The sequence below is a fragment of the Gadus chalcogrammus genome, chromosome 8 (genome assembly GCF_026213295.1).
Source record: "Gadus chalcogrammus isolate NIFS_2021 chromosome 8, NIFS_Gcha_1.0, whole genome shotgun sequence".
Taxonomy (NCBI): Eukaryota; Metazoa; Chordata; class Actinopteri; order Gadiformes; family Gadidae; genus Gadus; species Gadus chalcogrammus.
The window spans coordinates 16914363-16928552 of NC_079419.1; the positions used below are offsets into that span (position 1 = coordinate 16914363).

The following is a 14190-nucleotide window of genomic DNA, read 5'->3' on the forward strand; positions in this document are numbered from 1 at the left end:
GGAAGTAGACCGGAAACTAGTATGCCGACACCCGGCGACACCGGAAGTTCGCTTCTAGAGTTGTGCACAGAGCCTATTCACTAACTGAAATAGTGCCCCCTAGTGATCTTTTTTTTTTTTTACTCAGTATTAATAGGCCTACTATTGCTGTTTTCGCTTGAATTTTTGTATTTCTCTACTGATTGCTTCGACAATGCAACATTAAAAGTTACTAACAGCGACTTTACACAGAAGCTCTGGCTCTGGGCCCCCCACCGCCCTTGGGCCCATGTGCCCGTGCGGTAATCCACCCTTGCCTGTAAACAATGCAACGTGTGCGAACTCCTGTACCCGTCTGTCTGTGAGAGTTACAGGCCCAGTAAGAGCCAAAATAAGATTTGGGGAAAGACTGGGGAGACTGGGACCCAAAGGTATGACCTTAACAGATGTAATGTGAGGAATAACGAAGTGACCACATCTAAGGGCAAAAAATGTACCTCAATAGACATAATGAAAAGCTACATGTGTGAAGCACATTAAGTTGCACCAATCACAGGAGCACTAACAACAGTCTTTTTATTCAACAAAACAATTAAAAAATAACTACAAAAAATAGATTGTAAACTATTAACATAAAAGATAAATCAATAAAAAGTAGAACAAACAAAGTCTCAACGGGGGGGGGGGGGGGGGGGACACACTGACGCCTTCCTCAGTGAGGTGGACGCCACTCTTGCTTCACGCTCTGTCGCCCGACATCGCCGTCACCGCCGCCATAGCTGCCAAGCGCCGCCATTATGCTGTATCATCAGACTACATTGGAGTCGTGTGGCGCAGGCGTCACGGGGAGGGGGGACGGGGAGGGGGAGAGGTGTTTGACTCAAAAGAGGAAAACACCTTCAGGTTTCTCCTGTCCATCATCTCTCCACACAAAACAGTTCATAGTCAGTATGTAATCTGAATGAGAATTGGAATGGTTTCCACGTTTCTTCCTCATCCCCGCCGTCATGGGATTTGCGCTGTGTTGATGCTGCCATCTGCTCCCAACCTTCCATCCCAATGACCTCTGGGATCGAAACGCTGTCCTTGAAAGACTGTAACTGGCACCATGCTGCTGCCTGAATTGTGTCCTTCAGGACAACATCATCTTCCTTGAAGAAGAAAGAAAAATTATTTGTCTGTAGGCCTACTTGACACCCTACTCTCCCAAAACCACAAAATGGTATGCAAACAAAGGCTACTACTACTGATGAGTTTTCAGTGATAAAAAACACTATTCAACTAGTCATCAGACTATTTCATCTGGCTATACATACAACCTCCAGCATTACACACATATTACATACCAGGTTCCCAGGTTCCAGTTCCTGGTCTTCAGTTTTGCCTGGAAATAAAACAGATTGTTGTCTATAATGTTGAGTAGGCTAATGCAATGGAATAATAAAAGTAGGCCCTAGTAGTGCAATAGATCAGCCATGGAGTAGGCTATAACTTGTATATTGATGGTGTCTCTAAAAGTCAAAGAAAACCAGTATAAACATAAAAGCAGTTTTCTACAAAAAAACATTGCAGCGTTTCGGTTTCCTATTTTTCGGCTGCTTTGTATGGCTTGTGCATATACACAATGTAATTAGAATAAAAATAATATTGATATTCGATTTCTGTGGACTCTTATGAACATTTCAAGACCCAACATGAAGTATCAACTCATTGCTAAGGATATACACAACGACGATAAAGTAAGAATGCACCAAGGGTGGGGGAGGGTGAGGGGGGCTATTTTGACCTAAGACACTAGGATATATTTGATCTATATTCATTAAAAACATTTATTCCACCGAATGGTTGACATTGGTTGACATTCCTGAGATTCTAAGCTTTCAAACGGTGCATGACATGACTATATCACTCAACCTTATGATGCTGAAAATTGACCTAGCATGTTGGGGGGAACATGCTAGGTGTAACTTTCTCGCCGGCGGGATTTGACGATTAAGTAGTTAACAAGACATAATACACAATTGCATGAAGATTACTAAATATATGAAGCATTTTGACAGTCTCACTTACTTGCATGTTTTAGGCATCACTCGCTCGGGCGGGCACACTCTAATTCCAGGTAATTTCAGGTACATTTCAGCTAATTTCAGGTCAGAAACGGGATCAGAAATGCTGTTTGACCAGTCCTCAATGTGAACTGAGTGGCCGCCCCCTCCACGTGGACTGAGTGCCCGCCCCCTCCATGTGGGCGGAGTGCCAGCCCCCTCCATGTGGACTGAGTGCCCGCCCCCTCCATGTGGGCTCCGTCTGCGGGCTGCAGTCAGGGGCTTCTCGTTAGATCAGATTCACTGATTGTATTGCGTTTTGGACTTTGTATATATTTGTGACGGTTAATGTGGCATAGCAAACTTTTTTAAGGATATATCCACAGCCTACAACCCATCAACTTCAAAAGAGAACAGAATGCTTATAGTTTAGGCATAATGGGTGCCTTTTATCAAGATGTGACTCAATTCAGTTAAAGAATATCCGGCAGCAGGCCACCCCAAATCACGGCTTACTTAACTTTTTCATTTTTTTTTTACATCTTTTACAACAAAAAATATATATAAATTTATAATAATAATAAAAAAAATAAAAAATCGAAAAGAATTACGGCCGGCCGGCTCGGCCTGAAATCGTCCGGCCGTTCGGGAAATCTCCCGAACCTCCCGATGGCCAGTCCGCCCCTGAGCAGGTAAGATGGCCGTATTTTATCTCAGAAAAAAATATTTACAGGAAGTTTTTCTGAATAACAATCGAGAAAACTAAAAAACTAGAACAAGAAAAACTAGTTCTGCAATATAATTTGGTTGAATGTAAATCATTGTGATTGTATTAGGTATGTCATTAATTGAAGGAGCTGTATCATTTTTCTTGAAGATAGAAGGGAAGCAGGGGCATTTAAGAGGAGGAGCATTTAAGAGGAGTAGCATAACATCGTAACCTCTCCGCTCTCTTTAAGTTTCATTTTCTCCCTGAGCTTCAAGAATGGCACACAATAACGCCATTGTACGGAACAAGACAATCATTCAAGAAATTCTATCCGCAGATCCCCAATTCATACTCGACAAAGTGATAGAGAAAAAACTGATAACCGGCCGCGAATACACAATAATAAAAACCATCAGTAAGGGGAACGCAGAGGATCTTGTTATCAAGCTCGTGGACACGCTGATCAACAAAGGAGTCCAAATACAATCAGAGTTCATTGGTATTCTACAGGATGAGATCGTCCTAGAAACGTATCCCAGGCTTAAAGACGTGGAATGGGGAGACAGTGGATCTACCGCCTCATCGAGCAGTTTAAAACGCTCCGCTGAGAGGAGTTTGAGTAAAGGTAATAAAAAGTGCTTTACGTCCTCTCTGTTAATTTCTATGTTCGATCTTAACTGAAAGTGTGTTTAGGCTATATGTTCAACTCTCTTGAACTCTCATTTACACAGATGCACCAGAGACCAAAAGCCAAAAGACGGTAACGATTTATCGTGTTGTTCAACAAAGCTCACTGCACAGAGTCATGAATAGAATCAGAATGTTGTCCAATGAGAATGTTGTCAATCCAGTTGCAACATGTCAGTCAACAAGGAAATTGAAAACACATAGCACACCCACTGATTCACTATATCCGATTAAGTAGAGAATCTGTAAGATTCTGTGGTTCAGGTTGCATGGGTCAAACATTTGTTCTATTTTTAAAATTCTTTATACATATACTGTATAAAACACAGTCTAAAATAGTATAGCATTAAATGTATCTTCTGCATCTCTTCTCTGCTTGCAGGATGACAAATATCCGATAACCAGCAAACCCACCGGTCTCTGTGTGATCATTAACAACGAGAACTTCCATGACAAAACTAATAGAAGTGGAACAGAGAAGGACGCTGGTAGGTGTTTGACAAGAGGAGAGCTACCTCAGCTCCTTGTTTCCTTGGTGCAGGGCTGTGTCCATGGAGGGCCCAGGATTCTAAAACTTAGACTTCACTCTCAGTTCAGTATTAATTTATTTCTCCTCTTCACTTTGCAAAGGATGGGTGTTATGGTCTGGTGCCACTCTCACGCCATCCATCCTGCATTTAGACACACCACTGCCTTGTCTCCAAAGGACCGCTCTATCCCTTGCCTTTCTTCTATTTACCTACAGAAAGCCTGGCCGACGTGTTCAGCTGGCTTGGCTTCCAGGTGCTGATGTGTAAGGACCAAGCGGCGAGCGACATGGCCCAGGTCACGAAGCTGCTGGCGGACCTGGAGGACCTGGCGGGGCTGAAGACGTTCAAGCTGGAGGTGTTGTCCGACGGCAGGTTCACCCCACTGAGCGTGCTCCCGCAGCACGGCGACGCCTTCGTCTGCTGCGTCCTGAGTCATGGCGAAGAGAAGGTGGTCTTGGGCGTCGACCGCAAGCTGCTGGCCATCAGCGACATCACCTCGGCTTTCAACGGAGAACACTGCCCGGCTCTGCTTGGGAAGCCCAAGGTGTTCTTCATCCAGGCCTGCCAGGGGCATAGTCTCCAGGCAGGATTTGCTGTGGATGACTCTATTTCTCAGAGGCAGATGAAGGAAGACTATCACCCGATAGGCGCTGATTTCCTGGTTTCCAAGGCCACGGTTGGAAAGTACCAATCACTTAGACACCCTATAAGCGGCAGCATTTTCATCCAGTCTCTGTGTGAGCAACTTCGCAAGGGATGCAACAGGTATTTCAGCTTGTGATATTGATAGAGCAACAATAACAAAGTGTAGTAACATAGATACAAGATGTAAGATCTGCCCTGAAGTACCCATTCAGCACCCTTTAACCAGGACTTTAAACAGTTATATTTGCTTGTGATTTGTTTCAGGGGTGAAGATATCTTGGAGATTCTTGTCCGCGTAAACGCTGACGTAAGCAAGAAAGATTTTGTTAAAACAAAAGATCAGGAGAAGGTATGGAAGCAGATGCCTGAATTTGGAAATGTGACCCTGAACCGCAAACTTGTGTTCTCGCCGTGTTCCAGCTGAGAAAACAAAACAAGGCTGGCACATAGACCACAACACACATTTCTAACAGTTTCCTTTGTTCTTTCCATCCTTTATTCAATCACAAAATACATTACACACACACAACTTGTGTTTTTAAGTTTTTCCTTTTAGGAGGAAGATTTTTTTAAAGTACACAATTTACTTTTTATACTCTTTTATAAGCCTTACTTTCCTTGGTTTTTACGGTGTGAACTGTTCGTTGATAGTGAAGAAACGTAAAACAATAAAAATTGCTAAATAACTAAAAACGAGCAAATGGTTTTGTTTTCCTGCGCATAGAAATCATAGTTTTGCAGCGTTGTTTTATCCTTCAGCGTGTTGTGCCCAGCCTGTTTAAGAGCACAACCAAGAAGGGGACAGTTTAATGACAGTTACATTTATCTAATAACTAAAAGTTCTACAACTGTAAAACAATAAATCAGTAGTGTAGAGTGAGTGATATGAAACATTTTAAGCTAAACTAACAGTTTTCAACAAAGGCTTAAGGAAGAGAACTTAAACCCCAAACAAAACCCAGTTGGGTGCCAGGCAGGCACCAGCCTTTTAGGTGGAAGAGAGCGGCCATGTTGGACTCCTCCCATCTTATGAAGGCTTCGGTAGGTGAGTTCAGTCCCTCAATGAGGTGGGAGGGGCCAGGCAATCAGCCTCCATGGAAGGAGAACGGGCCAGCCGAAACAGGGAAGCAAGACCGCTCAGGCCCGTTACAACTGGGTCAGATATTTGGAGCGTGTTGTGGTAAAACCATATCTAGCGGTTGGCCTATAGACGTTAACGATAATAAAAAGTTTGAGGAAGATAGTCACTCAAGGGAAGTCCAGGTCGGCATATAGGCGTCGTCCCAAATGAAGACGAGGCTGCTGTCGAATCCATTACTTTCTATGACTATAGCTAGCCTATGCTATACTACTACTACTATTTGTATTAGCCTATTACTACTACTAATACTCGGCTACTATTACGTCTACTAGCCTACTCCTACTGAAAGGGAGGTTTTAGGAATGTCCAAGTGCTGGCTTGAGACCAATGGGGGTGTTGGTGAGAACACAGGGTTGTCCAGTCAGAGTTCAAGTTTATACGTTTTATTTTCCAAAGGAGCGAGCAGGACTGTATGGATGTGTGTAGGTATGTGCGTGTAGGTAGGATGTTAGTGTGTTTAGCTAAGGTATGATGGGTAGGTAGTTTGGTAGGATGTGGACGTAGGTAGTTAGCTAGGATGTGTGTGTTTGTGGTTGGTAGCTAGGATGTGTGTGTGGCTAAGGTGTGTGGTTTCTATAAGCAAACAAAATGTTCAACAATCAGCTCCACAATGCATTGCTTCAATTCAGTTCAACAATATGTCTTTCAACAAGCCTTATAAGGTTACATAACGAAATTCAATGACCACAAAACAAACTCACATTTCTCAATATAAGCACACAAGGAGTTCAAAGGCCCACAGCTCTCAGGGGGTTCAGTGTCTCTGAACAAAGGAAAGGGGTGTGGTCACAGGTCTGGCTTAAATAGTCTGTGGCAGGGCAGAGTGATTAACTGATGGACATGGGCTATTTGGGGAAAACGTGGGCAAATAAAGGGGCTGGGCTCGGGCTGTGAGGTGAGGAGGGAAACAGAAAATCTTCCAAACAACAATTACTATAGTAATAGTAGCATAAGGAGATATACTTATGCTACTATTACTTACTAGCCTACTACTATTATTAGTAGCCGCCTACTACTATACATAGCCTACTACTATACTACTACCAGGGGCGTAGCGAGCTCGGGCCAATCTTATATTTGGGGTGGCATTTGATTGTCAAGGGGGGGGGGGGGGGGGTGCTTGATTGTCGACGGTGGGAGGGGGGGGGGGGGGGGGGGGGGGGAATACTTGATTGTAAGGCGGGGGATTTTAAATGCAATATTTATTCATAACGTTGGATTATAACACTTTGAATAAGAATGATAAGTCAAAGTTATATCAGACTAATAGTGCATATATTTCAGCTTTCTTTATTTTTTTATACTGGGGGGGCCAGCGGGGTGGCCAACCTCTGACCGGGGGGGGCATGCCCCCCCCCCCCCTCCTGGCCCCCACGTGGCTAAGCCCCTGACTACTACTAAGCATGCTGAACTAAATCAATGCCACTCAAAGATGGATGCTCTATAAGTTTTAACAAAAAGTAAAAGCCAACTGCTACAATAACGCAACTCGGTATCACGCGTTTTCTGTTAAGGAGCGGGGCGAGGGGACCCAAGCGCTGGACACAGGGGGGCAGAGACGGGGTAAAAGAAAACTGGGTTTATTGGGACATGGGGTCGATGACAAGCTGTGGCGAAGCAAGCGGAAGTCAGGCAGGCGAGGGTTCGGCAACAGGGAGTCAGTCAGGCAGGCAGGCAAGAAGGACTCGGCGACAGGCGAGTAGTCAGTCAGGCGAGGGTTCAGGGGGGGGGGGGGGGGGGGGGTGGCGGGCTTTGTTGCATTGTCCTGCATACTACGGTGATGGTTTACAGACGCATTTGCCGCCCTATGCGGTCGCCTATGCCGAGCGCCGGTGTGAGTACCAAATGTGTTCGGCCATAGATAGATATATTAACTAGATGCCCTACGGCGGCGTCTAGAACGTCCCCATAGGCCGCCATCTTACCACAGTAAAGCTTTCTGGTGGAATCTGTTGTAGCGGACGTAAGTCAGTGATCTGCACAAACGCTAATACTCTTATCTCGCTGAAACCTTGACGGATTTACAGTTTGGTTTCTTACAAACGTTATTAACGTGGTTATAATTCTGGATGCTTGAACATGTTTAAATTGCAGCTTTTCTCTTCGAAAAACGACTTAATCGTGCAGCTTAGTTGTGTATCACGGGTAGGCTACTAGCTACCCAGTAATTTTCCATCGATGGGAGAGGCAGAATTGCTATTTTCAATGTAATTTAGGTTGAACATGATTAAACTGAAGTTGCACATGATTTCCAATCGGGTGTGTTTGTCTTACATTATGAATTCTACAGGAAATTGCTGACAAGTGAAGATGCCAGACTTTTGTGCAGCCTACGGATGCGTTAATCTGCTAACTCTCGAAACGAGAACACGTTGGATCACCTTTCAACTGTAGGATATTACAATATTATGACCTATTTTTAGGATAATCGTTAGTTACTTAGAGGGAGTATATACAATACAGGTCCTGTTACACAGGAACAGCGGGGCTAGTATGACATAATAGTATTGCTAGATTGTTGTTGACACAAGGCTTTTTAGTATATGTTTGTTAACACAATCACTGAATGGAATTTTGGACACCTTTTTATTGTTTTTAGTGTGGTTAATCTTAAATACTGTTTGAAAATGTTGACAATAATTAATATATCTGGATGCATTTCTCACTTTTTTAAGTTTTCCCAAAGCCAGAGCGATGATGATAAAGTGGGAAATCGGTAGCATCATGCCTTCAGTGTGCATATTGTAAATAGTTCTCTGCAAACCTATGGTGGCATCATGCCTTCAGTGTGCATATTGTAAATAGTGCTCTGCAAACCTATGGTGGCATCATGCCTCAGTGTGCATATTGTATGTAGTTCTCTTCAAACCTATGGTGGCATCATGCCTTCAGTGTGTCTTGAACAGCCACAAAGGTTGCACATATTATATTCATATTTTATCGTATTTGTCTAAATAGATAGATTTGAGTGAAGTTACCAACACTGCTGAGTTTTAGTAGCCCATATATTGATTTAACATAAATAACATGAATACCTTGTGCATGTGTGTATTTAATGCACCTATTTGTTCTGTTCAATGTTTAAGGCACACATTTCCATCTCCCTCTCACCAAAAATGGGAAACTTGAAACTACCAGGGGCCTCATGTACTAAGGTTGCGTACGCACAAAAACGTGGCGTACGTCCTTTTCCACGCTCACGTTCAGATGTACAAAACGTGAAATGACCGTAAAAATGTGCAGTCCCCACGCCAGCTCCAGAGCTATCGTACGCACGTTTCTACAGCTATTGTTCCTTTGGCGACACTTAGAGGTGACGCTGGGAAACTGGGAAAAAAGGTGAAAACAATGACTCAGAGTGATTTGCACATCAGAGACACACTAATGAACAATTAACACACCTTGAAATTATATGGGTGGCTATAAAAGCATGCGCAATGGATGAAGAAAATAGTTTTAAAAATGGCTGCGTTAGCGTTGTTAGAGGACATCGCAAATGGTCAAATCCGAAGGGCGCTGGAGACGCCGGGGCCGACGGAGCAATCCGTGCCCTCTCCTTGCTTGTCTATTCAAAAATAAAAAAATTAAGTTAATAAACACGAGTCAAAGTCTTTAATATCCTGGCAACTTTACGCACGACTTATGTGTATTGCAAGCAGCCAATTGTATGACCAGTATAATTACAGCATTTATTACTTCAGCATATTTACCTTGGGGATGATCGGCGTCCCCTTCATGGGCTCCCACCACTCCGGTGAGAGCTGTGTCACCGAGCAAAGCGGCCACTCTCAAATCGAAGGGGGAGAGTTCCCCCACTCCCGTCCCCCCACCTGTTGCGGTCACGCTTCGGCGGTGGGCAGAAACCCTCCGCTTCACCTCCACCTTGAGGTCTGACCACTTTTTTTTAATTTCAGAGTGTGTGCGCTGCTGAGACCCCACTGCATTGACGGCCTCGCAAACACACTCCCACTCACTTCTCTTTTGTTTTGCATTTATCCCTGTTGACAGGGTTCCAATAGCATATGCTTGCGCATTTCTACCTCGTGGAGCAAAATCTCGAGCTCAGACTCCGTGAAGTTTCGTTTTTTGCCTCTGTTCATGGTGCCAGGTGATCGGATTAAGAGGTGAATCTCAGGTCCAGAGGCCTATTTAAATGAAATTGCATATTTAAATGAGGGCGTGGACAGGGAGGAGTTTGGCACCTCGGCATGTGCGCTCAATTCCACGTTGATCGAGATGTACAAAAGAAACGTGCTTGGATCCATGCGTTCGCACACTTTGATACATCTGAATTTATTTGTGCGTAAGACAGTTTCTGGGTTTTGGCGTACGCCAAGTTTCAGTATGAAATCCACGCAAGTCTTAGTACATGAGGCCCATGGGCTTTTGCCCGTGGCTCGAAGTAGCTCACGTTATTTCTCTCACACGTGTTAGACACGCTTCCTCTCCTTTTGCTCCATAGTTACCATACCGAAATACTTTAACAAATAAAGTAACCTAAAAAGATATCCGGATTTGACCACTTTCCTTGAAGAACGCTGCACAGGAATCCGACCCTGAGCTGTTTGGAGTATTAACCTTCGAACTTATCAATGAGTACACTCCACTGCACCACTGAGGAGATGAATATTCACAAGGATCAATAAAGTGGATATACATGACATTAAAATGTATGTGTGTTATTCTATTATTTCCCTTTTGTTTTTTTTCATGACGACCAATAAAATACGACAGTGTTACCCCTTATGTTTTTTTTCATGACGACTGATGAAAAAAGACAGTGTTACCCCTTGTGTTTTTTTTCATGAGGACCAATAAAAAACAACAGCGTTACCCCTTATGTTTTTTTTCATGACGACAAAAGAACACTTTTTTAACACTGTCTTTTTTATCAGTCGTCATGAAAAAACCATAAGGGGTAACACTGTCGTATTTTTTGGTCGTCATGAAAAAAAACATAAGGGAAATAATAGAAAAACACACATTTTAATGTTATGTTTTTTTTCTTGACGACCAATAAAAAACAACACCAGTGCCTCGGGATCCCCCCGTCAGAGCTGGTCAATGTGGCCCGGGAAAGGGAAGTCTGGGGCCCCCTGCTTGAGCTGCTCCCACCGCGACCCGACCCCGGATAAGCGGACGAAAATGAGATGAGATGAGTGTTACCCCTTATGTTTTTTTTCATGACGACCAATAGAAAACGACAGTGTTACCCCTTGTGGTTTTTTTCATGACGACCAAAGAAAAACAACAGTGTTACTTACCCCTTATGTTTTTTTCATAACGACCGATTAAAAACAACAGTGTTACCCCTTAAGTTTTTTTTCATGACGACCAATAAAAAACTACTTATATTTTATTTGACAAAGAAAACAGTGTTACCCCTTATGTTGTTTTTCATAAAGACCAATAAAAAACAACAGTGTTACTCCTTGTGTTTTTTTTCATGTTGACCAATAAATAACGGCAGCGGTACCCCTGTCTACGTTTTTGCAGGGATCCAAACCTGAGCTGTTTGGAGTTACCTCCAACCGTATCAATGCACCATCAAGACACCGAATAAAGACAACACAATGGTTAAACTTGACTTTATAATTCGCATGAAAAAGAGATAAGAGTCTTCCAACAGAGGACATCAACCAGACTTGAATCCCGGTCTCTAGGGGGTTAGCTCACAGCTCTCTCCACTTCCCACTGAGATTTTTTTATAAAATATGTCTGTGGTTATATATGACATAGACATGATAGCATTACGTTTCAAATTAAAGATATTGTATTTTCCACAGAAATTGAGCCGCGATCGCCAGTGGGTTAGGCAGAGTACACTCCACTGCACCACTGAGGCGATGAAAATTCACAATGATCAATCATCAATAAAGAGGATATACATGACATTAAAATGTATGTGTGTTTTTCTATTATTTCCCTTATGTTTTTTTTCATGACGACCGATAAAAAACAACAGTGTTACCCCTTGTGTTTTTTATCGGTCGTTTTTATCGGTCGTTTTCATGACGACCGATAAAAAACGACAGTGTTACCCCCTATGTTTTTTTTCATGACGACCGATGAAAAACAATGTGTTTTTTTTCATGACGACCAATCGAAAACAACAGTGTTTCCCCTTATGGTTTTTTTCATGACGACCAAAGAAAAATGACAGTGTCACCCCTCATGTTTCATTTGATAAAAATGACAGTGTTACCCCTTATGTTTTTTTCATGACGACGGATACAAAACGACAGTGTTACCCCTTATGTTTCATTTGATAAAAACGACAGTGTTACCCCTAATGTTTCATTTGATTAAAACAACAGTGTTACCCCTTGTGTTTTTTTTCATGACGACCAAAGAAAAACAACAGTGTTACCCCCTATGTTTTATTTGATCAATATCGACAGGTTTACCCCTTATGTTTATTTCATGACGGCCGATAAAAATAACAGAGTTACCCCTTATGGTATTTTTCATGACGACCAAAGAAAAACGACGTGTCACCCCTCATGTTTCATTTGATAAAAACGACAGTGTTACCCCTTATGTTTTTTTCCCATGATGACTGATGAAAAACAACAGTGTTACCCCTTATATTTTATTTGACAAGGACAAATATGTTTTCATGACGAACAATGAAAAACGAAAGTGGTACCCCTGTCAACGTTTTTGCCGGGATCCGAATCTGAACTGTTTGGAGTATTAACCTCCGAACTTATCAATGCACCATCAAGACAGCGAAAAAAGTCAACACAATGGTTATACTTGACTTTATAATTCGCATGAAATAGAGATAAGAGTCTTCTATATGCAATAGACATGATAGCATTACGTTTCAAATTAAAGATATTGTGTTTTCCACAGAAATTTTGCCGCGGTCGCCAGTGGGTTAGGCAGAGTACACTCCACTGCACCACTGAGGCGATGACAATACACAATGATCAATCATCAATAAAGAGGATATGCATGACATTAAAATGTATGTGTGTTTTTCTAATATTTCCCTTATGTTTTTTTTCATGACGACCAATACAATACGACAGTGTTACCTCTTATGGTTTTTTCATGACGACTGATGAAAAACGACAGTGTTACCCCTTATATTTTATTTGACAAAGACAACAGTGCCCTTATGTTTTTCTTCATGACGACCAATAAAAAACAACAGTGTTACCCCTTATGTTTTTTTTTAATGACGACCAAAGAAAAATGACAGTGTCACCCCTCATGTTTCATTTGATAAAAACGACAGTGTTACCCCTTGTTTTTTTCATGACGACCGATAAAAAACGACAATGTTACCCCTTATGTTTCATTTGAAAAAAAAGACAGTGTTACCCCTCATGTTTCATTTGATTAAAACGACAGTGTTTCCCCTTATGTTTTTTTCATGACGACCGATAAAAAACGACAGTGTTACCCCTTATGTTTCATTTGATTAAAAAATTGTTATACCAATCGATACAACAATGGATAATTTTAAAAACGTAATTTATTTTATTTTAGACCTAAACAAGTCATCAATTGCAAATATGCAAGGGATGTTTTGTATTTAGCTCATGTTCCTTGGCCTTATATTCAGCTCATGTATCTTTTCTCACAAATCAACATGCACAGGTCTCCAAACAGTGACACAGGCTGACCCCCCCCACAGTGGTTGGACTGATGTGTGTAAAGAGGCAGCAGGCTGGGCTCAGGTAATAGATATTCACAGAGAGCAAATCACTACTCAGAATGTCTCCAACCAAACTGGGTTGACAGTCTAGTTTGAGTCTCTCTCCTCGACTGTTTTTTGACAGATGCTATCGTGGGGCCATACGTCCAGAGCTGACTTCACTCTGGGAGCAGGGTGTGCCCACCATCCCTTTGAAAGTGACGGCTGCAGACACAGCAGAGTCTGGGCTACTGGCCCAGCACTGGCCTTGGGTGGGGAGACTTTGTACAGGGGGGGCCTATAGATTACTTTGCAATATTGCTCCTAGTTTACACATTTGCAGCCATGAATGGAGACTGAACTGTACGGCATGTTTGTCACTTCTTTGGTCTTTTTATTTAATTGTATTTTCTTTAAATAAGAGGTTTAAAGAGGGAGGTTTAGAGCTGTTGATGTTACACACCCAACCAAGGAAATATTGGTGTTATTATTCTTAGTTTTACTATTATTTATTCTTATCCATTGTTGTATCGATTGGTATAATGTGTTCAGTATTTGATCCTTTACAGTGTTAAATGCGTCACACACACAGTAAAGGCGTCATTAGTGGGTTTCACTAACATCACACCACTACAATGGGCCAACCCAGTCTTGTGAACTGGAGCTGCTTTTACGTAGGGGGGGGGTTGGTTGTTAGTTCTGTAGTGTATGTACTGAAATGTCGGGACTGCGTACCCCACTGACCTACATTTCAATTGTCTACCCCCTGAGAAAACAATGGAAGAAAAGTGGTGTCATAATGACGC

The 14190-nt window shown here is 42.4% G+C and overlaps 1 protein-coding gene across 1 annotated transcript; it reads left to right on the plus strand.

Moving 5' to 3' along the window:
- Nucleotides 1–3000: 3000 nt before the first annotated feature.
- Nucleotides 3001–5236, plus strand: LOC130387995 (caspase-8-like). Its single transcript, XM_056597290.1, has 5 exons — nucleotides 3001–3358; nucleotides 3465–3493; nucleotides 3803–3908; nucleotides 4166–4715; nucleotides 4860–5236. Exons 1-5 carry the CDS (start codon nucleotides 3010–3012, stop codon nucleotides 5017–5019), a joined length of 1194 nt encoding a protein of 397 aa, XP_056453265.1. The 5' UTR covers nucleotides 3001–3009; the 3' UTR covers nucleotides 5020–5236.
- Nucleotides 5237–14190: the final 8954 nt, after the last annotated feature.

Bases quoted from the DNA above. Each gene is read 5' to 3' on its own strand.
- LOC130387995 (XM_056597290.1), top strand. From the start codon at position 3,010: ATGGCACACAATAACGCCATTGTACGGAACAAGACAATCATTCAAGAA. The intron at 3,909-4,165 runs GTAGGTGTTTGA...ATTTACCTACAG, and splicing joins TGGAACAGAGAAGGACGCTG to AAAGCCTGGCCGACGTGTTC. The intron at 4,716-4,859 runs GTATTTCAGCTT...GATTTGTTTCAG, and splicing joins CTTCGCAAGGGATGCAACAG to GGGTGAAGATATCTTGGAGA.